At 39.2% G+C, this 24,854-nt stretch overlaps 2 protein-coding genes across 2 annotated transcripts in view; one reads left to right on the top strand and one right to left on the bottom strand.

Annotated features, from left to right (window-relative positions):
- The window catches only part of CDC73 (cell division cycle 73), a 96,816-nt gene that overhangs the window by 48,466 nt on the left and 23,496 nt on the right, over positions 1-24,854 (top strand). The window lies entirely within an intron of this gene.
- B3GALT2 (beta-1,3-galactosyltransferase 2) lies at positions 1,405-10,280 on the bottom strand. Its single transcript, XM_015869438.2, has 2 exons — positions 9,019-10,280; positions 1,405-4,566 (listed from the first exon to the last, which is right to left on the bottom strand). Exon 2 carries the CDS (start codon positions 4,428-4,430, stop codon positions 3,162-3,164), a length of 1,269 nt encoding a protein of 422 aa, XP_015724924.1. The 5' UTR covers positions 4,431-4,566; positions 9,019-10,280; the 3' UTR covers positions 1,405-3,161.

The following is a 24,854-nucleotide window of genomic DNA, read 5'->3' as shown; positions in this document are numbered from 1 at the left end:
ACATGTGTTTCCTTGAATAAATTTAGAGTCATGTTAGGTCCTTTTGTATTTCTTCTCAAAGCAAAACAAACATACAGAGAGCAAAAGGCATTTAAAGATTACACAAATCTTGATAAGCCAACTGGTGTTATCCATTTTTTTTTACTGCATTGCAGATACATTAAACAAATAGAAACTTTTATCCTGCTGCTACTAACAATGCATTTTTAGTCCTGCTTTTTGTTGGATAGGACATGTGAAAACTTGTCAAAGGTTTTGATGACATTAATAACAGTGCTGTTTTTAACATCAGCTGTTTTTGCTCTCTTCTACATTGGGCAAATAGCTTCAAGACGAGCTAAAGAGTGGTAACAACACAAAGAATGGAAGAGGGATCTTTCATTCTATAATTGCATATTTCACCATAGAAGCTCTCCCTCCCATTTCTGAAAGCTCCATAACAGACTGCAAGAAAACAATACATGGGCACAAAAGATTTAAGTAGCTGTTGACTGTTCAGATAATGGTTCAAGTATGTTATGTTTATAGATTATTTTCCAATTATATCCAAGCACTAATTCAAATTTCTCAAAAAATGGTCAGGCTCTTTAAAAGAACATTCCAAATGGCTTTGTTTTTTCTTGCATCTTCTTATATTTTACCTAGAAAGAAGTTTAGTGTGCTGAACTCATTGGTATTGTAACATAATTCTGCCAAACTCGGGCAGATTGGTATTGTGCATGAGCTCCAAAGTGGAGTACCCGAGAGGTTGTTTGGCTGCCAAACTTCGTAATTAAAGTGCCAAACTATTTAAGGTTTAGTTATTAACCTCTTGGACCATACCCAGAAGCCAGTAACAGCATTTTGAACTAGCCAGAGTTGGGAAAGTCCAAGTAGAGTACTTTATATTACATTCTAGCTAGAAAGTGCTGAAGGCAGGGAATGGTGTTGAAGCCCCCTCCAGGAGGGAGGACTGTGTCCTTGGCCAGCGTGTCTCAAGGAGAGGCTGCTTGTGTGACTGTACATCTTCTACAGCCAAATGCTTCTGGATAGCAGCTGGCTTTTTCTAGTTGTCTAAAAATTGCTTGATTTCTCTAAGCTTATATAGCATAGTAATAGTTAATATGGGTATAGTTAACACAAGCCAGGCAGCTTTCGGCTGGGGTATTAGCTGTAGTGTTAGCTCAGAGTGTGAGGGGAACTACAAGTGAGTGCTAAAACAATACTTCTGAAGACTTGTTCTGTTGCAGCTTTGTCATGTGAATGCCAGTAACCTTCCTGGGAATGCAGTAAATGCACTTTCAGTCAGAGTTGTTTGAGAAGACCTTTAAACATGCCTCCCCCCTTACTCTCCTCCCAGAGTGTTCATTTCAATTATTTGAGGTATGTAGGAAATGCACAGACATATGATTATCATACCTTAAATGCAGCAAATGATGGTTTATTGGAAGACAGTGGGGAAAAAAAAGTGATGAAGTGCAAATTCCAATAGCCATCTTTAATAGATTTCTTCCTGGCATTCCTTAGGAGTGCCAGTTCAGTGTGACACCGTATGCTTAGATGTGTCTATTTCCAGGCCCTCATACTCCTAGTGTTGCTGATTGCTCAGTAACACCGTCCAACTTTTCATTACAAAGGAAAAAAAAAAAACTTCTGGAATCTCTGTATTGTACATGGCATGAAAGTTAAGAATTAGGGGAAATGAGGAATAGTCAGGTAACACTAATGCTAGCAAATTATTTCCTCCTCAGTAGTTTTACCATTAATAAGTGAAGCCTGAAGGACCATAAATATAATCAGTTTTATTAAATAATAAAAGTACATCAAATAATTGTGTTTTATCCAATTAAAAAGTACCGGTCAAACAAAACTAATCACAGTTCAATCAAATGCTGCTGCTAAATCACAAGTGCATGTTGCTTACTGTGACAAGTAGCAATAACCTGATTCCAATGCAACACTGCTTCACTGGAAAATAAACTTCAAAAGTTCTGCTTGTTTAAAAAATCTGGAAACCTGCAAATTGTTTTAACCTACTTCTCCCATCTTGTTTTCAGGGACAGATGTTGTAGTTTTAATTTGTAATTTCCATTTTGGTCCTGCCCATAATTCTATCTGGAAATGTCAGTCTTATGACTTAGTTCTTTGTCTGTAAGGTAAAGTTTGGCTTAATTTCCTCTTCCTATTTGAGCTTGACCGACCCTTTTTCTGATAGGCAGTAAATAGTAAAAGAAACCAAGACAGAGTTGGTTTTCTCTTTCTACAAAATGGGACGTTTTTCAGACTGTGGTGAATGGCTTTTTTTTACATTTCTTTTTTAGCTTTTGTGCTGTCTTGAAGTTACGTAAGGAACTCTATAGCAGATTGAATGAATCTGCACGTAGGTACCAATGCTACTTGGCATCCGGATTCAGGTGCTTACCCTATGACTTGTAGAGAATGACTTGGAGGAAAAGCAAGACCTGAATTGAGAATGCCAGCTGTAAGTTTCAGAAGGGGGTGTGCAGAGTAGTTGTTTTCTGAGCTTTGTTTTCATTCATTCTTTTTCCCTAGCCAAAAAAGCAGCCTTGCTAAAAATGGGCTTGCTTTAAGAGTTATGCATTATTTCAGAGTTCATTGAATGGTGTCTTGGTTTTAAATGTGACACTCCTAAGTGTACTGCATTTCTAAGAAGTGTGTGGTAATTTTCATGTGGTAATTGAAGGTAAGGTTCATCTCCCCTTTGTGCATTTCCTTCGCTTCTTGTTTTTCATTTTACTTATAGCAATCCTAGACAAAAAATGGTTACATTTAAAAGAGCAGGAGCTATGAATGCGTTGTCTTAAAAATAAAATTTATGTGGAAAATATGCTCAATTAGATTTTATTGGTGCATAAGTCAGCAATTGTACCACTGAAGTGTGCATGCTTATTATTGCACATTAACACAAAAACCTGTCGTATCTCTGTTATTTTTTTTCCTCAAATTTGCTGGGAAAACCTTTTGGGTTATTGTTTTATAATATTAACATTATCAAGAACTATACTTTTTGAAAATTAAAAAAATAATTCTCAGACTCCACTATGTGATGGGCATCAACTAAAGGCTGTCCCATTAAGCTCATCCATTTTCACTGTACATGCTTTCAGCAATATTTACAAATTGCACGTGGAATACGTTTGACAAGAGAGGGTGTTGTCCTTCTAGTGAAGTTTACGATGGCGATACCTGCTTGCTTTTTCTTTTGCTGCATTGGCACAGGCGTTGTGCTTATTCTGTTGTAAGTGGTTCCAGTATTTGATCAGTTCACTAGGTTGGAACTGATGGGAGGTAATTAGGTGGCTATATTTACAGCTGGAGTAAGAAACTCGCCAGTGATTGAAGACAAATTCGTTGGGTGGAGGCATGGGGTCAATTCGCAGCTTGGCAAGGCAGATCCCCACATACACATCCTCTAAATGTAAACGTCTGATGCTTAAGGAGACTTTAAAGATTTTTTCTGCTAAGTCTCCAGAAAAAACATAACCAGTTCCAGAGCAAAATACAGGGTAACGTTCACTTGGATACAAATCAGGTGGCATGTACCACTTGCTGTCCTTGTTCCTGTTAGGTGCGTAACCTCTCATTAAATATCCTGTAAAATATTTACGCCTCGGAGGAAGCTCTGGCTTCAGAAGCTTGTGTATTAAATACTCAGTATTGACAAACATATCGCTGTCAGTTTTCATAACATAGGGAACGCTTGGACAATGTGATGCAACCCAGTTCATTCCCATCAGTGTTTTAATGGTTAAATTGTAATAGGTATCCAAGTATTCTTGTTGGACGATGTCATGGTACTGTCTGCTTTCCTCCTGTATTCTACGCTGGAGGTACCCATTGGTCTTGGTACTTAGCCCCAGCAAGAAGATGCGGACAATTTGGATGCCAGGTGTTAGGCTTTCATTACCCCAGGTTTGTCGGATGGCCTGTCTGGCTTCCACTTGGCCTGGTTCTGCAGCTATGAGCAAAATCAGGAATGGGACCTTTTCCTGGCATTTTTCAGGCTCATTGATGATGTATTTGAAATGATACAAAGTTGGATGCCCAGTACCTTTCTCACTGTAAATACTTCCATTAGCACTGAGGGTGTTTTCCAAGCCAGTTACTCCTTGCAACGACAGATCAGTGTTGTTGGGGTTGGTGACTATTTGAGGCCTGAGGGTCTGAGGTACGGCGTCTTTCCACGTGTTCCGTAGAGAGCTGTGGTTCATCTCGCTTTTTGTAGATCTAAATCCTCGGATTGTGTAAGTCATGGGATTTTCTCTAAAGCCCGTCCTGCCTGGCAGCCAGTCGTGATGGTTAAAAAACAGAAACACAGCAAAAAGAAATACGAGAGAGATAAGACCAATCAGATGGGTGCGAAATAGAGACCTTTTGGTATTCCAGGTCATCTTAGCAAGGCAGCAGTGTCGTCTTCTCCACTGAAGCATGTTGTAAGAATCCAGTGATGGGGTGTGAGACGATGGCCAAGCAAAATGTAGTTTGCTTCCTTTCCAAATCCACCGCTATTCTTTGGTATTCATTTTCTTTTGTTCATGTGGAGTAATTCTCTGCAAATGGCTCTCTCTGGAAGGGTTTAAAGAGAAAACCAAACACATTTTATTTTAGTAACTCATAATATAAGGCAACAATGAGAAAGTAGTCAAAATAGATAAAATTCCGCTTTTTTTGAGAAAACAACCTGCAGTAGTATAAATTAGGTCTGAATTTTCTAAAAGTCAGACTTGTTTTACAATTGAAATTACTTGCTTTTTAAAAAGGTGTAGTTTTATGGTAGATGTTCTGGAAAGCATCCTGAGTACTGAAGATGAAACAGGGAAAAAAAATAAATGTTAGCTGGGAAAGTGTAAAGTAGTTTTAAACAGCATCATATCTACTCACTATGGAAATACTTGTGCAGCACTTGAGAAGGACTGGATGAAAAGAGCTCAGAAGCAACTGGGAAGTTGATTGGCATTAATTAAAATGGATTTGATGCGCAGAGGCTGGTAGGGCTCAGTTTAAAACTCCTTCTGTAAAATGGATGTGTGTTGGTGGCGGGACAGACGGTGCAAGGTTGATGATGGCAGAGCTCTGTTAGTCACAGTACACAGCCTGGCATGTCTCCACCAGCCCTGACTGTGTTCAGAAAGTCAATGAGAAGGTGCACCTGTCAAAATTAATTTTCAGGGTCCAGTAACCTCTCTGCACAGTGCTTAGATGGTAACACACGATAACAATTTTGCTCACCTTTCAGGCACCTTTAACCCTCCAGTCTGCATTGAAAGAGTATTGAGTATTTGCCTTTTGTACCAGACTGGCATGCAGCTGATTTTCTGTTAAGCTGTTGAGTTTTAGTGGATAGAGATCTTAGGTGAACAGTAATGTCAACGTGAAGTAAAGCTGCACAGCAATGTTACTTTCAGGCAAGCTATCTGATGAATGTGATTTTTGGGTTTTGTTTCCTCTGAGAATTTAGATGTAACTACTATACTTCTATTATCATGCAGAATTGTGAAGTAGTGCCAAAGTAGACTGTGGTTCATTTTCTCCTAAATTTTTTTCATATTTGAGAGCAGAGTCAATATGGCAGCTTCATGATGCTGCATATTAAAAGCTGATCACATCGTCTCGTAAATGAACCTTTCACTGCACAGTAGCAATTCGTTTGTGATTTTCAATTTGCTCTAATTTATTTCTGGGCCCTGGGGTTTTGTATAGGAATAAAGGGATGGCAGCTGAACAAGGCTTCCACAGAAAATGCTATTTTTAATATAAATGTGTAATTTTTTAATTATTCGCTATCTTTTAAAACCAATATTGAATTAATTTCTGTGTTTAAATCTAAGTAACACATTATATGGGGAAATTACATGATTTTGCACAGTAAAGAAGTAATTTATGAAGAGTTGGCTGTTGAATGATATATGACTGTGTGTGACTAACGTTCAGTTTGCCGAGTTAATGCAAAAGAAATATGAGATTTTGGAAAGGATAAGAACAGATGCACAACTATCCTTCATTTTGGTTATTATTGTGAGTTCACATGTAATCAGAAAAACCTGTATGTAGAAGACATGACTCGGTGTTTAGAAGCAAGGGGGAAGTACTGCAGCAGCTACTGAGTCGAAACTGTAGTTTGTCTGTCTTATTAACCTCCACCAGGAGGAGCAAGTAAGTGGGGATTTTAACAGGTTTGGAACCACGAACGTTATCAAAAACGGCAACAGTGCTCCTTCTTTCTAAAAGGGCAAAATATTTGCTTTGTGCTACACTGAACTCTTCCCTGCTGTGTTGTTAAGCAGTGCTTGTGAATTGTGTTCCAAAAGTATTTGGGATTTTATTTTTTCCTGAGCTATCTTTCTTACAGATTATTTTCCATCCTTCAAATGTTAAGCCTGTATCTCAAGTGTGGTGCTTGAGAATTAGTCTCTAATTCCACACTATTCTTATTATGTTTCTTGGCTCAGAAATTACACCTTAAGTCAAAAGGAAATAAGCCCCCGATGGGGAAGATGTGTGTTTATCCGACCTCTTGCACCTTCTTTTACATGCTTAGAAAATAAAAGCCTGCTCTCCAAGCATAATTCTTACTTTCTCTGCAGTGTGCAGTGTTTTAAATGAGCGCTCAGCTATTTGGGATGAATATCACCGCATGAGCAAACATAAATGTCACTTCAAAGGATATCCTAGATCTCAGGGAAGCTAATTGTTCAATACCGGTTTGGGAGGCAGCAGTGGGAATATTTGATTAATTGCCATTCCGTTTCATGTGCATGCAGCTCAGGAAGAAGTGAAAACAAGAATTTCATGAGGAGATGAATGCAGAGCAGCAGCTGTAATTCAGAATTAACTTTGCCACGCTGAATTATGCCACTTGTAAAGTTTCATTCGTTAGATACAAATACTTTGGCAAATCTGCTCTGTGCTACTCAGACTTTTTCAGTTTTCTTGTGCCCCCGGTTTCATACAGGAAAAGGGAGAACCTTGTTATAGACACATTAGTGTAAACTGAAAACTGCCTGCAGATGCTGCCTTTCTGTGTTGCACAGAGAAATTGGCCCAGAATGGGGTTGTAATGGCTGAAGTGTTTTGTTGTTCTATTGCACTGCATGTTCACGTAGTGCATGTTAAATTTCTTGCTATCTTAGTCTCATCTCTCATCATAAAGACTTAATTGTAGAGAGAGTCCACTCTCGCTTGCATGTTTGCCAGGTGGGAGTTTCCTGGAAAATCTTAGGTCCGTGTTTGCCCTTTCAAAAGGCCCTATATGGATAAAGGAAGGGCCCACAGCTGTTTCTTAGCTTTGTAACACTGATAGTTTTAAATAAGATAGCTTTACAAAACCAAGTTCAGCTGCACATCACTTCCTTTGTAATTCGGGTGTAAAACATCTCAGAATATACTGTGGATAGTAAGCACTCGAAACAGAGCAATTGCAATGGAACAGAAGGCAAATTTCTAACTATAGCCCAAGGTCTCCATACAGTCACCTTGTGCTCTGAAAGCACGTTGTTGCATACAGCTGTGCCTTTTGAAGATATGGCTTAGGATGGCTCTTGAATTTTGGCACTTGGCTGTGCAGCCTCTGATGTGTGATCGAATGCCAAATATATTCACTGTGAATGCCTCTTGAGGTTTTATTTGTGGTCTGTGCTCTACTGGTGTTGTACTTTCGGTTCTGCTCTATAATTACAACTGAAGCATTCGACTCCCTATTTACGCATTCTGCATTTTCATATTTTGATTTGTGGGCAAACCCTTTAATTAGAGGGAAGAGTTCAAAAGGAGCCTGAGCCGGTGTTCTGTTGAAGAGCAGCAGCTGTGCTTGAGGCCTCACAGAGTCGTGCCCCGGTTCACTCCAACTGCACTCATCTTGTGCTCAGAATGGGCAATAATCAAGATAAGCTGTGATGTTTGGGTTTTAAAATGTCAGACAGGAAAGTGGCACTGCTGGTAGGCATGCTGCTCTGGGAGTACTGCCGGAAGGCAGGGTCTTTTTTTGTTTTAAAACTCCTGGAAAGACTTTAAAAGTGATGTGAGCCAGATGAGAGCCTTGCACAAAGTAAACACAGCTATGTTGACAGATTAATGATTTATTACAGCTTTTGGGTAGGTTCTGAAGAGAAGCATTTCCATCCCTTAGTGTATTAAATTGCTGTACGTTCGGATCTTAAATTTGCACTGTAAATAGTGAGCTGTCTTCCTGCTTGTTTGCCACAATTGATGAAGTATTTAAATTAAAACAAAATGTAGAAATGAATGACAATTAGACAGAGTGCCATTTTGCAATCCAAGTTAAACAGTCAGTGTTTTCACATTAAACAGAGATCGTAATGATGGCATGAGGTAATTTACGTGCTCACCATTTTGAGTGCACAGTGTGTGAAGGTTTCCTTTTGGGATGTCAGCAGAGCCTGATGTTACTTGTAAAATGTGGTGCCTGATTGTGCTGCTGACGGTTTAGATCGTGTCCAGTCTTTTGCACCTTCCCAAATTATGGCTGGTCAGTATTAACCTGATGACATTTTGCTGTGTTTCGAGGGGGGGAGGGAGTGGGGGAAGCAAGTGTGAGAAAGGTCTGAAGGTACTCCTTAGATAATGTAATTTGACTGCACAGTCTGTTTTGATGGTTCAGTGCTCTCTGTGTGCATCGTATCATGGCCATTTTATCAGTGCTTTAAGATTACTTCCGATAAGGATTAATTCTGACCTAGTTTGTGAGGATTTCTAACTGGCTTTTTTTTTTTTCTAAATTGGAGAGGTTTAAGTTGTTAATTTCTCAGCTAAATGCAATCATTACAGTAGCCACGTTATCCCTTTAATCCCTCCTGTACCCACAGCAGGCTGTACACAGTGCATTAAATGTGTAAGGTAGTGACATTGTTCTGTATGGTGAAAGGAAAACCTGCTGGAATTTTTTCCACTGCTCACAGACACCTTATCTCTGGGCTCTGCAAATTAGGAATGCTCATTATCTGTAATGGCTGAAAGGTAACAGACAATTGAATGAATATCACACACAAGAATTTGACATACCTTCCCTGGTCAGGCCATTTATGGTGCGAGGATTATACCCACAGAAAATAGTTTTGGCACGCCATCACTTCAGCAAAAAAGATGCTATCGAACATGCGCACATCCCCCAGCAGTCTGCTTCCTGCGATTGCTTTTCTCAGTATCCAATCTGTCCATCTGTCGGCTCGTTGCTGCGTTACCTTCCTTGCTCATAAGTGTTGTCCTTGTCTTGGGGCTTTTTGTTCATCTTTCAAACAAAAGACAGTAGTTCTTGTTCGTGCTCCCACGGTCGGGGCTCGTCTGGCGTTCCCAGTCGATAGATTGGAGCTGTTACATCTGGTGTTTCCCTTGTCGGACAATGCAGTGCTGTGTTCTCCTCTTCCCAGTATCCATATTTCTAACGGTAATGTTAGCAGCGAGTGCTAGCACGTAGTGGTTCAGTTGCCTTTAGTAAGAGGATTTGCCTCTCTTCCCTCCTTCATTGTTGCTAGGCAGTAGTAGAAGTGGTTCCGAGCTGTTTTAACCAAGGATTCTGCTCTATTAAATCCATTCCGTAGTCCTTCGGCTGCTGCACAGGCAGGCAGCAGTTTAAATGTGGGCTTTGACAGATGCTGTCTTCTGACAGAGCAGAATTTAACGTCACTGCTTGGCTGAATCCCACGTGATTGTTTGCATTCATTTTGACTAAATCCAAAGGCAGCCAGAAACCTCTACAGGCTCTTCCTCCTATTTGATAAATGATACATATTCAGCACAAGCGCGATGATAGGTGAATAGTATAAAAATTGTATGATGATTAAATGAATGATTGAGAGTTTTTCCAAATTGTTTTCACTTTTCCTTGACACTGTAACTTATGATTCTCTGGGGGATTTTTAATGCGAGATGTTCTATTTCAGTATTCCAAAGGCTGTTCTGCTTTGCAAAGGAATTAGAAGCATTTAAACACCAAAGCCTGATTTAACCCATTAGGTGCTCTCAGTAGAATTTTTTTTTGTGCTTTTATGGTGAAGTAAATATATATTTAATGCTCATACTTGTTTTACACATTTCATATTTTTACACTGTAAAAGCTGCTTTTTGTAGTATTAGGTTGACCAGTTCAGTTGGAAGGCATTCATGTATAAATTGTTAAGCTTTATTTCAATTATTGATGAATCAGAAAGCGTCTTCTTTATGTTACAGGCATTTCTATATTGTAGAAATTTTTCTGCTCCTAACGAAATCTGGGTTCCTGTTACTTCTGTCCTGTCAGTAACTGACCCTTCTGTGCTGAAGCACCTCATTATATTTACTGTATGCTTTAAAAAAACCTCTCGGTAGGGGATGCTGAAGATGGCAAGCGAGCAGCATTCCTACCCATGTGTTTGTCCATCCTTTTTTGAGAAGAGAATGAATTCAGTGCTTTGGACTTGATTTCTTTTTTTGCTTGTTTAGCCAGAGGATAAAGAAAATATGATGGTTCTATCATATGGAATCTTGGGCTGGATTTGGGAAGGTGCTTTCTTTGCTAGCGCATAATGATTCTCCTGGCAGTCACTGTGTTTTACTATTCTAGATGCATATTCTGGTAATTTCCTAGAAACACAATCAGACTTCTATTCCCCTAAATCACCTATGCATACTTACTTTCTATGTTAATTCAGCCTTGTGTTTAATGTACGCATTTCCTGTCCTAATGGCATTTTCTGCAAATCCTATCATCTTACCTGGGACCATTTTAGGAACATGGCCATATTCCCCAAATATTTAATGCAAATAAAACATGCATATCAATAAAGCCTTTAATCTCCTCAATTCTAGTTATCTTTTATTTTAAAAACGTTGGAGGATGGGATGTGATGCAGGTAGTGAGGGAATGGAGTGGGAGAGGAGATGCTTCCAGCCGGCGCCGCTTACTGTTCTGGGACTTCAATGAATAATTCAGAACCAGTGTTTTGGTTTTTTTTTTGAAAGGTTGTGTGTGTGCTAGCTACTGCATATGCAACTTAAATACACAGTTTCTTATGTTTACAATTCTGTATATTACATAGGGTATATAGTCTGTTGCTGTGTGTGTGCAGACATGACAGAGAGGTTAGCGCTGTCAGCTTGCTGTACTCTGGATTACCAGTAGGGCAGTGAGATACTCATGCAGTTAACTAAACCTGTGTTGACTTACAAGTAATGTAAATACGACTGATTTATCAATCTTCAGATCAGGCATATAAGAATGTATTTGAAAAACAAGGCTAAATCTCAACAGGATGCCCACTGAGATCCATAGTGCTTCCAGTGATTTAAGTTTCTGCTGACTTAATTTACTCATGCTTCCACCATACCTGAAGTGCATTTCCAAAGGGTCATGAATTCTAAGCAGTACGTTTACCTACTGGTGTTTGTCTCTTCCCGTAAATGCTAATACTAAAGGTACAAAAACCTCAAGGGCCATTTATTTTCTAGATAGAAGGGACTACCATTAGTTTTGGCTTTTAAATTATATGACCATATCACTTGTGCATAGGCTGTAAAGTTCAGGCAGAGCTGTTTCCTGTTGTCATCTTGTGACACAAACAAGTTGAATCTGGAATGTTTAGATCTTAGTGCACCGTTTCTTCTCTTCACACTTTGTTTACATTTAAAGGATGAGCAGGTCTTAGTTTATCTTACGGGTGTGTAAAGAAAAACCCTTTTCTCTGCTCCTCCCCACCCTCCTTCCCATTGATTTCTATCTGTGTATGTGATTGTAGGTTGAGATAGTCAAAGTTTCAGAAACAAGTTCCTTTTATAGAACTTTCTTTTTCAGTGTTTCTATTCAGTACTGTGTGTTCCTGGATGTTTCAGGAGGGCGGAACTTGCTTTGCTCTGTAAGTGTGACCTGAAGGTTTAAGTAGTCTTGCTGTGGTCGTAGATTGGAATGAGCTTTATTTTGGCCAGATCTCACCATGAAGGGTCAGTGGACTGCTTGTTCTTGATCCGAGGAGTAGTATGTTCTGTGATGTTGCCATGGTTACATCTTAAATTAGAAGCTGCAATGTTGGTGTTTGAAACACATCTACTAAGGCTAAGGAGGAGTTACAGCGATGTGCAGATGTGCTGCATGAATGTAAGGAATGCTGTAGAGTTAACGTGGCCAGTGCAAGGTTGACTGTGCAGTGAGTTATACCATGTTAGAAGCAGATGCAGGAAATCATTTAAGATAACTAGAATAACTTGTGCACAAGACTGGGATAATTGTGCAGAATATCTGTGCAAAACAAAATTGTGTGGCTTTAGAATATATTATCCAAAAATCTTGAGAAACTTCTTTTGTGTAACTTTCAGAGAGCAGTCAAGTCTTGTCAAACTAGTTTTAAGACTCTGGGTGGGAGCCATTTGAATAAAGCTTTCTCTTGGCAGCAGTAACAGAAGTTTCTCAAATGAGTTTACAGTGGTTGCAGCGGTCAGGTGTACTGCTTAGAAAGATAATTTTCTGCCTGATGGCTACAAGTCCCCTGAAAGTTAAATATGTACATCACAGCTGACGTGTAAATTGAATGTTTCCATATGGGTTATGCTTTATGAATGTTCTACAAATACTCTGCAGAGATTGTTCGGTTTTATCAGAGTAAAACTTGGCCGTATATAAGTTTCAATGTGTTGAAAACCCTTTTAGGTGACAGTTCAAAATGATTAATGGCAGTGTTTTCAAGGGTGGTTTTTTTTACTCTAAAACTTTTTCGCTCTGGAAATGCTTTCATAAAGGACATCATAAAGCTTTAGCTTAAACTTTCTGTTAAACTATGCATATGGCCAGTGGCTGTTCATCTCAATGATTCAAGTAGGATACTTGTCCGATATATTATTTACAGTACAGTATTTCGAATCTGAGTCCCTGCTTTGTGATCACAGCGTATTTCTTAACTCTCAGAAGCAATTTTGTATCTGAGTGAAAAACCTAGAAATGACCACAAGTGTCAGTATTGCCTGCCTTTATTTTTCTTAGCAAAAATTTCACTATTTCTTAGGATGTTTTGCAACCCATCTCACACTTGCTGCACTTTGTGTAGATGGTCAAGATTTTGCTCTGTTCTAATGGCTCCCAAGTGACTCCACTAATCTTTGGATGTACAAAATTTAAAGCACAAGTAGAGCACGATAGATCCATTTTCAGTAGCTAGAGAAGAACAGGAAGAGTTTCCAGTAAGTGAAACTGCATACCTATTTTTATGTTCTCTAATGAGTAGTTTATAATTGTTCTAATCACTCAGAAAGCGATTTAAGCACTTTGCAAAATTGTTAGAGAGGAAAGACCGGATGATCTCTCATCATCCATAAGGCAGGAGGCTTAGTCCACCATCTGCCCAATGAAACATTTCAAGGGGATTTTTCAGGATCGAGTCTTTCTCTAGTAACTGAACAGACGTTCTACCTACCCAAGAGGAGTTCAGTCTCAGGATTTCTTACAGCATCTTATGAAGAACGCAGGTCTGGAGCACTTCAGAATGCAATTGAAAAGCCAATACGCCTTTGCTTTTGGTCTAATACTGTTGTAGTCACACATTAGATGCAGATTTTGCATATAATAATATTATATAAAAAAATAATAGAATTTTGTCTCTATCACATTTGTTTCTGTACTGTATTTGGAATTTTTCATGTTTTTCCCCCAGGCTTTGCATCCAATTATTGCCATTCTTAAGTGCTAAATTAAGGTTTTCTTTCCAGGGGATGGACAACAATTTCATTTAGATAGTGCAGCATCTTCGGTTGTGCAGTTCTCCCCTGTTGAAGTGACATGCCAGTGGTAGCATTTTCTGCTTGTCAGAAGTGTTCCTTTTGCATTCTGAAAAGAGCAGGGGCTTTATGAAGCTTTGATTCAGCACAGCAGGGGAGAGAAGGCCAATGAACACAAGTACCAAACGTTCAGAGGCAGTTTAAAGACTGTGGAAAATAAACTTACTCTGCTTGTCTTATGAGACTTTTTCATTCCAGGTGCCTGCGCTATAAGATCAGGTTGTCCCTACCGCTCTCCCTACACTCCCATCATGAACTTGACACTTTTTAATGAGAACAGAAATTGTTATAGAAATTGAGATTTTGGGGAAGGGTTTGCCTGTTGCAACCTGCCCAGCTCCTTCTTTCTGCACCATCTGTTCCTAAAAAAAGCTGCACAGAGACCTTTTCTATCTGCCTTCAGGCTTTTGAGGCATCCCAATGAATCGAAGAGCTTTGGCCGCATGAGCTCACTGCCAAAGCACAGGCCTTTCCTGCCCACTTGGGCTGCGTTTTTGGGCTGTTGGACCTGTCTTGTGGCTTCTTGGAAGGCTGGCTGAGAGACTTGCAGCTCTTCATGTTCATCTTCTTACCAGCTGTTGTGGTGTTTTTTTTGGGGTTTTTTGGGGTTTTTTGTGGTTTTTTGGGGTTTTTTGGGGTTTTTTGGGTTTTTTGGGTTTTTTGGGTTTTTTGGGTTTTTTTGTTTTTTTTTGCTATTGTGACTGTGGTTTGTGTGTAAATATGGAGGCATTTCATCAGCCTCAAAAGTTTTTAGTTCTTTGTAGTAAATCAAGGTAAAAATGGTGGCATGGATCTTCAGTTAATGTTAAACATTGAGACTGAGCAGCTGGAAGTTTCCAAGCTGCCCGAATTTCATCTGTTTTGGGGCTGAGTCCTGTATTGATTCTTTCCATGTGTCATATTTCCTCAAGAGCTTTAGTGCGAGAACTTCTGCAGCTCCATTAGGTAGGTATCCTCATTTACAGCTAGTTTTGTGGGATCTAGAGGATTTACAGTGGAAACCACAAAGCTTTAGTAACTGTCTTAAATACCTGGGGCCTTTTCTTCTAACAAGAATGCTTAAACTGAGAAAGGCAACAAAATATATGGATAACTACTTTCTCCAGCGATCCCTGTGATACATTTAAGAAGTGTTTGTTAATAGTCAGTGTCGAACTCGGATCTTAGCTTGGAAAGTTATTATTCTTTTTTTAAAGCAGTTCCTTGCCGTGCTTGTGGACATACTGCTAAAATTGCTTCCATTGCCTTGCATATTATGTAGTTTGGTAGAGTTACTTTCAGCTTGGCCAGGCAGATAAACATCTGCCATTTCCCATAAGTTATTCTGTGTTGATTCCCTCAACTTGAAGTGATTTCCAACCAGTGTATATTAATAAGATGTTTTATCACGTATTGTGCTTAAATTCATTGAACTGATTCCCTGTTGCTTCAAAGTAACTTCTGTTCTTGTGGGAAAATTTAATTGGAAGCAAGTATTCATTTGTCCATGTTTCTGCTGGACAAAGAAATTATCCTGCTATGTGAAGTGACTTCCCATATGCTTGTTTTCTGGTCTATCCTACAGATTTTGTCATTCCACTTTGGAAATTCACTTCAAAATCAACTACAGCATCTCCTTAGTGACTTCGAAAGACATTTAAACTGTGTTGTGGAAAATATGCTTTTGGTCTGAGTAACTATGTTCATAATTCCTTTTTTAATTTATATAAGATTCTAGTTGAATTTTGGCAGATTTGAAGGCATTTTTAACAGAAATTACTGTTTAGCTTGGAGAAGAAAAGGCTCCAGGGAGACCTCATCGTGGCCTTTGAGTACTTGAAGGGAGCAATTAAACAAGATGGGGTATATCTGTTGATGAGGGTGGATAGTAATAAGACAAGGGGGAATGATTTTAAACTAAGACACGAGGTTTAGGTGAGATATTAGGAGGAAGTTTTTCACCCAGAGGGTGGTGATGCACTGAAACAGGTTGCCCATGGAGGTTGTAGATGCCCCATCCCTGGAGGCATTCAGGGCCAGGCTGGATGTAGTTCTGGGCAGCCTGGTCTGTGGGTTGGCAACCCTGTACGTAGCAGGGAGTTGAAGCTGGATGAGCACTGGGGTCCTTTTCAACCCAGGCCATTCTGTGATTTCATTCTATAATTATATTGACATAACAATATTCTGAAATAACATTTGAAGTTCTACTACCCTACACCATATTTCTTTCAGAGTTTTTTCTGCTATTTAGTGTTACCTAATGGAATAGGAAAGAGAGCTCTTATGCATCTTGTCCATCTCAAGGCATAATGTTAAGTATCATACATGCTGTGAATAGATTTGTATTGAAAAGAAAGAAAAGGTGTATTTTTAATGCAGTAGACCAAATTTTATGAATTCAGGGCTAAAGGATTTTATTTCTAGAAGAGATACATTTTTGTAACTCTTAATCAGCATTTGCAAAGCTTTCTGTCACTGATCCGTCTTAGTGAAGTAAATTTACAGGGAGCATCTGTCATCCTCTTACAAAAAAAAAAAAAAACCCGAACAAAACAACCCATAAAAATTGTCATACCCTTAAAATAATATCCCAGTTTCATGACCTTGGGCAATGGGTTGCACATTGCAGATTCTTCCAGGTTTTTTTCTCAAGGATTTTCCTAACTAAGCATTCAGGCTTCTGAAAATGCCTTTCTCTTTTTTTTTTTTTCCCCAGTTAATGCTTTGAGCTTTACTCATATGTGCAAGTATTATGGTCTACAATTTGATAAGAAGGCAGCTGGCTTTAAAGAGACTAAATGATTTTTGTTCCCACATTTGGGTCCCCGTCTTGGTTTGCTTTGGAGTTGGTTATTTTGCCACATACAGAAAAACGTTGTTATTATCAGTAAGAAGCACACTAATGTAAGGGGGGGAAGGCAGAAAAAAGACAGAAAACAATGGTTTTCTACTTCAATTCAATTTGTAAGCAAGCGAAGGAGTGTAAACCCTGCCATAATGATAATTGCTTGGAATAAGACCTGAATACAACACTTAGTGTAGAGGGAGTCTTTGGATTTGAGAATTTAGGTCACCTCACATTTAAATGTTATCTTCACTGTGGGGAAAAAATACCTTTTGCCATTTAAGTTTCTTTATTTTCCCACTGACCCTGCGTAGCGCTGTGTGGAAATACGCACCAGTGTCTGTATTTCAGTGCTGGGTTTGCCTCATGACAAAAAGGGGTTTTGTTCTGTGTAATTAACTTGGTTATCTGAGGTGGGCTGGGGAAATGGAGTGGGGAGAAGAGATATGCCAGTAATGTGGGAAATGCTGGTTGCAGCGGGGAAGGCGCTGGTTTTTTGAATCTCTGTACCTCTCAATAGCAGGTTAGTTGGGAGCAGTGCCAGATTAAAATTGCATCTGTGTATTCACATGATAATGCCTACAATCTAATAAGCCTGGTGGAATGTGGACCATTAGGGAACAGATGCATCAGCCTACTCTGAGTGGTCTGGTGGAGTCGGCTTGGTCCCGTGTGGCTGGAGCTAATAAGCTCTGATGACTCTGTGTAGAATTGCCTGCTTGTTCTTGAAACAATGCTGCGGCATACATGAGATGCTTGCAAGATTTATAAATAGTAGCTCCGTGCTGTGTGGCGGTGCTGCTTCTGAAGCCCTGCTGGCATAGGGAGGGAGCTGGCTATGTTTCTATGAAGCTGCCCTGAGCTAATGAAATCGCTACATCAGAGGAACCTCTCTCATCTGGAATGGAAAATGTGCTGCTTAGAATATCTGATCACAGTTGATTGAGATCTGATGGCAAGAGTAGGTTGGGTTTTTACGGAGTGGCTTTCACAGTGCCTTGTCATAATTTCTATCTAATTTTCAAATATTTCTCTTCAAACTAGGCACTAGTCAGTGACAAAAACGGCTGAGATTTTGCTGCTCCTTCAGAGTAGGCACATATTCATTTACACGAGAATATGACAGTGTAGGAGCTAAGAAATAAAGAAGAAATAGCTCTTGCCTTGCCTTTTCATAACATCTTCTTAGAGGAATAGAAGAATAAATATGAATGCGTGAAGTATCTGTACTTAGTACCGGCCTTTTTAGTTAACTGTAATATTACTGTATGCTGTCCTTTCTCAAAAGGTGATGCTGCTGTTTTGGTTTTGTTTTTCTCATAAAAATAGAGCAATACCAGCATAAGTCAAGCAAGGATGAGCCCTGTGAAATTACATCTGTTTCTGACTGGTAAAGCTCTCTGAAGCACAAAGTTCCAGGGTGTCATAACAGAGGAATCTTGTTACTCTTTTGTGGTATTTTTTTGTCTCCTTAGCGAGGTCATTCTTGGCATTGAGAACCATGCTCTCTTCCAAAACATTGTTCTCTGTGGCTTACTCATTTTTATTTCCTGCCACTTAAGTGCTCAAGAGTTTTCCAGTGAAGGGATCTTAGTCCATAACAGATTGCAGTGGGGGGGTGGAAAAAAAGTGTTTACTTTTAGTCACTGACAGAAGGCATATCAAAGACACAACTATTTGAAGTAACCGGACAGCTGTGAAGGCTGAAGGAGAGCTGAGGAGCTCTTACTGCACAAGATGCATTTCCTTCAGATATACTGTGAATTCTGTGGGATCTTTAAAGACAGCTGATAGTCTCTCAAATGCAAGCAGAAGAAATGGAAGTTGCACCTGAGCCGTATTTGTGTCTGTCCTGCCTGGTGTGGTGTGCCATCTTACTTTGTACACAGTTGGAAGTTATGTGTTAAGGTTCTATGTATGTGCGTATATGCAGAGGAGAGGAAAAAGTCATTTGAAAACTTCTAAAATGTGTTTTAAAATATAATTAGAGTCTGTTCATCGAGTTAGGGCATTAGGCTTTTCTGCAGGGATTAGTGAAGATGGCGTAAGACAGTGCATAATAGGGAGATCTGTAAGTTGGTTGAGGTTTCTGTATGGCTCTTATCATGTCTCCATCTTTGAATAGAGTGGCCCCAGACTGTAGGAGTGAGACTTTGCCAGCTGACCTTCATTTAAGAGGATTGCACTTCTGCACTGCTGAAAATACAGCTGTGCCTGAGCCATTTTGAACAGCGATAGTATTATAAAGCGGATCTCATAATGCATAGGCAGAAGCTTCGAGATGGGCTGTCTAGCATATGGATTGTATATAAATTGAAAAAATAAAAGTTGGATGTTCTCGTCCTTGTGCTTTGAGAAGGGCTTAATTTAATCTTCACTACTAAAGAGTGAGGAATAATGGGGACTTTAGATAAAATGCTGAAGGTAGCTGAAAGTAGAGGCAGAAGGCAAAATAGAAAAATTTATCTTTGGTGATAGGACCAGAATTCTTCCTCTTTTTTAACAGAATACATTCTTCATCAATTTTTAACTATTATGGTTAATTTTTAATACAGACCTATGTCATTGACTTTTACTTTCTATAGTAGGGTGGCGTTAATTCAGTGGCAGCGATTTTTGTAATCTATTTGCCACAGATTACAGCTGCAATAATACACACGTTCTGTTACACACATGCTATTGCAGAAACTTTGAAGTTGATTCTTTCAACATGAATGTTAGCCAAGAAGCACGCAAGTAGCAAGCATTTGTGCTATGATGAAGATGAAATACATTCTACTGTTTATCATAAACGTGAATCTGTGATGCATGAGACTGAAATACTGGTGGCTCAGGTGACTGTTGTACAATGATTAAAGCTGTGGTTTTCTTGCTCGATTTGGTTGAAGGGAAGCAGCCCCCTCAAAAGTCGGTATAGATTTTGGACCAAGAGTCAGACTTCTAGAACACAATGAAATGAAGGTAACTGAAAACTGAACATCGAGTACAAAACAGGTTTTAGTTTATAGTGTTCGGGAAATTACTTTCTCCCTAACAGATTCCATAATAATATAGGCATGGCCTAGAAAATCTGGGATTTGGGGTTTCCATTGCTTTCCCAGCTGTTGGAGCTGATGTGTGGAGTCATGTAATTTAGTGTTACGTAGCAGCAATTGTTGCAAAACATACTAAGTTTTTTATGTCAACACCAAAGGAGGAAAGCTGCAGGCCTGTTGGAATTACAACTTGGACAATTTGGACTTAGGTAGCATAGAAGATTGTCAGAAATCCCATGTCTGATAACAGTGGCTTTTCTTGTGCGTTTTAGAAGTGTTCAAACTTAACGTTGTACTGAGAAAGATGGTTAGTGATTCCTACTAGTGGCAAGAGCAACCACTAGAGAATGCTGGGAAACACAAGGTGTTCCCCCCCCCCCCCCTTTTTTTTTCCTTTATTAAATAGGGAAAGCATAAAGAACTAGGGGCTCTGGGACTCTTAAAGTTGAATGAGATGGTATTAGTATGCTGTTTATGAACTTCGTGTGTTTGGTTCATGGAGATTATGTATTTGGATTTCTAAGAATGGAACTACGCCTATTTTTATGTATATACATTCAGAGATAAATCCTGTTTAGGTAGTGAAGGATGTCCATAGTTTGAGTTAGAATGTGCAAGTGTGTCTTTGAGGATTTCTTTTGTTAAAATCTGGAAGTAAACACATTGAGGAGAATAGTCTTATTACTGAATCAAAGTTAAATATCCTGAAATCTTTCATTTTACTTGATACAAATATATCCAATCACTGTTTAGGAATAAAATAGTGTTACAGTCAAACATCACCTCCAGTTGTGATAGTTTTTTAAACAGTGCTTTTTCACATGGAACCTATAGTGAGCTTGTAAGTTAAAAATGTAAGGTATTTGTATCCATTGAGAAGGGTTGGTTTTACTCAGATTGTCTCTTTTTAGTGAAATAAGAGGTTTGTCACAAGACCACCAACAGCTTAGTGTTTGGGGACAGATTGCCACGTGTTAGCTTTCCCAGTTTCTGTGTGATAAGAGCTGGGACTAGGTCAGCTCCTTGGAACAGATTTAAACTTGTTGGCAGGAGTGTGAGCGAAGGAGCAGAGGAACAGAATGTGCACTGACAATGCACAGGGTGTGCTCCTGCAGCCCCAGCTAAAGGTGCCCTGCCTGAAAAAGCCTTTGTCTCAAGGTTGTGTTTCTCTTTCCCCGTGTTTTAACTTCGAGTAGTGCTGTGTTTATGTATCCTGCTTGGTGAAGACATTTCACAGGGGCTTTTTGTACAAACTGTAAACATAAGGCTTAAATGAGGCTTGTGACAAAGGGGGAAACAAATGAATTTACATTCCTGCTGTGGGAAAGTGGTATCTGGCTGCCATTAGGATCAAGGGTGCATCTGCCTAGTGTTAAAAGGCAAACCAAGCCCATGCATTGTTCTTCCTGCATGTCAAAACCCATTGTGTCTTGATTTGACTTCTTCCCATCTTCGTAGCACACATTTCTTCCTTTTGGTCTATTTTTTAAGTTCCTTGAACTAAAATGGTAGGATGTGTGGGGTAAGAATGGAATCTGATTTGGGGGCTTTTTCTTTGTTTTGTTTTTGAGGATATGGTGTTTCTTTTGTTCTTCAATGTAATTGTTTTTCTAATATGGGAACTTGAACCTGTCAAGTTCTGCAACTGGAACAGGAGGACAAATGTAGGCAATATTCCAGGTGACTCCGAAAATGTCTCTGGCCTTTCCAGCTTGAGGGAGTTAGAGTGTAACTGTAGCGCATGGAGCTGCAGGAAGCATCAGATGTGGATCCTGGACCAAACTGAAAAACTTTCACAGTCAATTACTGTGGTGTTTTTAACTTGATAGGCTGGTGTTGTACAGGTATTGCTTGGCTCTCAGTACTTGTTGACACTTGTTGTGCAGGTGCCCAAGCTAGTGTCTCAGCGAGCAGCCTGTTGATACAAGAGCTCTGACAGATGCTGTGCTGCAGACCTCTGCGGTGCTTGCATATGGCACAAAACATGTACAAATATGCTTTTGTACTTCTTACATCACTGTAAACTACTTTTTAAGTGCAATTGATTTCACTTACCTCTAGCCAGTGCAGCAAGTACATGTTCAACAGGACTCTGAAGTGTATTTGTGTACGAGTGACTCAGCAAAGAAATGCACAAAAAGTTGAGAAAATCTGAGCCTGAATTGCATTACCAGCGTTAATCAACAGATTTCATGAGTCTGTACATTAACGTTGCTTGCAATGTGTTCTAGGCCTCAAGATCATCACTTTTTCTTCCCTGGCTATGTCTTCCAAACAGCCATTTCAATGTAGAAGTGGTTCCTATCTCTTGTGTTCCTATCATCACTGCCATCATTCAGAGCCTCTTGTCTCTTCTTCCCTTATTGCAATTTACAGTAGCCACAGCTAAGGCTTTTGATCCTGAAAAAGCTCATGCTGCTTCTGAACTCAGCAGTTACTTTACCTGGTGACAAAAATAACACAGAGTTCATTGCTGCAAAATTCCTCTTTGTGCATCGGCTACAAATAGAGTTTCTAAGACTTTCCCCTGATATTTCAAGTCTTCCAAGGTGATACTTGGAGATTTCTCAACATCTCCCTGCCCATGATCACTCAAGACAATTTCATTTTCTTGTAATATGGTGCGATGTATAAGCATGAACATTGAAGTTGCTTTGAGCTGCAATTGCTGAAATTGGTAACATACAAAAGAATGAAATTAAAACTTGTTTGGTTTTTTTTTCTGTAAATACAAAGGATGAAACATTGCTGGGAAAAAAATGATGCTGAATAATTTGTTTAACCAGTTGTTACTGGGGCTGAGGGGGGAAGATGGTTTTATTTAGCTTCCTATATATTAGAGTTCTATTACAGCATAGCCTAGTTGAGGAACAGAATTCAGAGTAACAGAGGGGAGGCTGTAAAGAGCATCGTAGGTTTGTGTTGCGTTGAGGCTTTGAACAGCATCGTCTACATTTAATCAGTTGCTTGGACTTTGATTCAGTTTGGGCATTTTGGAAAAGTTTTCTGACGAGCACTGAGGATCCATCTGTATTCATTTGGGCACCTGCAGAGCTTTTTAAAAATAGTAAAAAAAAAAAATAAAAAAAAAAAAAATTCTACTCACACAAAGCCCTTCATGAGTCTTTCCAGAAGCTACAAAGGAACGTTTTTGAAGTCTTTAAAGCCTTTTCCTCTGCTAAGTTCTAACTCACAGAATGCAGGTGTGAGTGGGATCTTCTCATTGCTCCATACTGAGCAACTTTCATGTCCATATGACAGTTCCTCTTGATACCATTTCAAGCATGATCTGAATAGCAAAAGTGACGTTGTTTTCTGTGTTTGGTACTTACCCGTTAGCAGTGGTTTACTGTCAGTAATTGTTTGAGCCCCATATTTGTGAAACTGTGGGTGTAGAAATGTTTCATGAGTGTCTGGCTGATACTTTCATCTAGAAGCGATGTTGGAACAAGAGATAGATGAACGTGTGAGGTTGAAAGTTGGAGACTAAACCATAAGCAAATGGTAGTAAATTGATGTCTATGCACTTACCATCTCTGTTGAACTGATGTGATGATCTGATGTTAACATAAAGAAAGTAAGTAGTGTATTATCTTTGTACCTGACTTTCTTAAAAGATGAAAAAGTCCTTTTGTTTTCATGTACTTGTCACAGCTTCTATGGATTGCCATGTAATATACAAGAGGCCAGCTCAGATAATTAAACCAGAGAATTCTAAGCAAAATTAAGATTTTGGTGATAACCTACTTTTCATTCACTTGAAGGGAATGAGTCATTTAAACATAAGCAAGTACATAATAGACAACTCTTTGATTCAAAGGAGAAATGTAACCCACCATAAAGTTCTCTTTACAGAGTCTGTTAGTTATGAGGTTTTTGATGAAAATTGCTTTTCTTCAGAAAAAGGAAGGTGTGTTTCTCATTTCACTTCTGCTCTAAGTTGGTATTCCAGCAACAACAGAGTTGCAGTTACTTGACTGAAGTAACTTCACATGGAAATACTTAATTTTGTGCCAGGATAAAGATGGGAGAACTTTTGTCATGCTTCACTGAAGATTAAGACCATTTTGAAACCTCAGCTTTTGAGGGTAATGCTTAAGTCTTAAGGTATCTAATAATTGTTGCTTTTACAGCCTCTCTACAGAAAAATCTCTGTTTTTTTTTTCAATTAGGTTGTTTGTATGGCATTGTTGTTGTCAGTTGGTCACCAGTCACTATCATTTTCATTTGGGTTCAGTTGTGATTTGAGTTACTTAGTTCTGTTTTCCATGCAGAGTGAGCGTATTGCCTGTGCAGAGTATTTATAAACTGGAGGCCTATTCATTCACTTACCTTTTCTTTGTTGTTCAAAGCATATTTTGCTGAACCTGGCTGTGACATACACAAAGTTGCAGTAAACACCTGTTGTTTCTTTCCCTGATGCTGATCTCCGGGCCTGACCTGCTACTAAAAAAACTCATTAATCCTGACTGCTGCAGTGTCAATCTTTTAGAATTTGAGTCACCTTTTAGCTTTAATTTATAATGCACTAAGGAAAAAAACACCTTTGTTAAACAAAAGCTGAACTGAAATGCTGTGGAACATCCAGTGCTAATGTCTTCAGATTTCAGTCAGTTCTTGATGATATCACCCTGGTTTTATTCTTGCTGCCCTCCCTCACCAATCCTTTTCCCTCTCCTCCATCGTTATAATGCTGTACTCATTCAGCAGAGACTGTCTACATCTGATTTTCATGGAGTCGAGAAATTTCTTTACCTTAACATTGCTTTCAAAGCACAGCCTCAACTTTAATGAAATTTGCCTTATCTTTGTAAGAAGACGAACATGAAGTTTTCTTTCTTGAAACCAGTCTGGAGGATTGGCAGTCTTCCATTGGTATTTTTCTTTATGCTGTGCTTGAGAAGTCAGGGTGCTCAGTGTAAGCTGTTTACTTACTAACTTTGACTAACCCCTTTTGTCTAATGTCATGTGAGTTTATTAGTTGGCAAAGCAGTTGAGGCAGCATTATTACTCTCCATAGGCAATCTGTATCCTGGTCCTTTGGTAGATAATGGTGTGGTTTTTTTTTCCTCTTTCAAAATTAATTCCATAGCAATAGCTGTACTTCCGCTTCAATTTCCCTCCTATTTTCTTGGTTAAAAGCAAGTAGAAACAATGTAGGTAGTTGAAATGACCCTTTTATTAACATTGCAAGCATTGCAAGTTAAAATGGCTGTGAGGTTAGCAGCGTTTGTACAATAGTT

This window comes from Coturnix japonica, chromosome 8 (genome assembly GCF_001577835.2).
Source record: "Coturnix japonica isolate 7356 chromosome 8, Coturnix japonica 2.1, whole genome shotgun sequence".
In the NCBI taxonomy this organism is placed as follows: Eukaryota; Metazoa; Chordata; class Aves; order Galliformes; family Phasianidae; genus Coturnix; species Coturnix japonica.
The sequence above is the reverse complement of the archived record's forward strand: the minus strand, read 5'-3'. Positions and strand labels throughout refer to the sequence as shown.